Below are 277 nucleotides of genomic sequence, written 5' to 3' on the forward strand. Positions count from 1 at the left end.
CTGGTCCCTGGAAAGAACGAAAGCAGGCTGCGGCGAGGGCTCCGGGCCCGGCCTACGCAGGGTTCCCGACGGCAAAGGGTAAAACTTCCCACAGCGGTCCTGCCCCATGCCAGTCCCCGCCGCACCCTGCGTGCCACTGGCCAGGGTGACTGTGGACCCGAGGAAAAGCGGCCGCAACGTTTACCTCCTCCAGCTCAGGCCCGGCCACTTCCGGCCTTTCCGGGTCGCCCATCGCGCAGACTCCGCCAGAGCTCCGGCCGCTGAGGGAACCGAGCGC

General features: G+C 69.0%; 1 protein-coding gene across 2 annotated transcripts in view; it reads right to left on the reverse strand.

Moving 5' to 3' along the window:
* Positions 1-271, reverse strand: part of RRM2B (ribonucleotide reductase M2 B (TP53 inducible)) — a 30,637-nt gene extending 30,366 nt beyond the window's left edge. For both annotated transcript variants that reach the window (XM_005879284.2, XM_014550263.1), the window contains exon 1: positions 185-271. In XM_005879284.2, coding sequence (XP_005879346.1) covers positions 185-232 — 48 coding nt within the window. In that variant the 5' untranslated portion in view covers positions 233-271. The remainder of the gene's footprint in view (positions 1-184) is intronic.
* Positions 272-277: the final 6 nt, after the last annotated feature.

The sequence above is a fragment of the Myotis brandtii genome, unplaced genomic scaffold (assembly GCF_000412655.1).
Source record: "Myotis brandtii unplaced genomic scaffold, ASM41265v1 scaffold59, whole genome shotgun sequence".
NCBI lineage: Eukaryota > Metazoa > Chordata > Mammalia > Chiroptera > Vespertilionidae > Myotis > Myotis brandtii.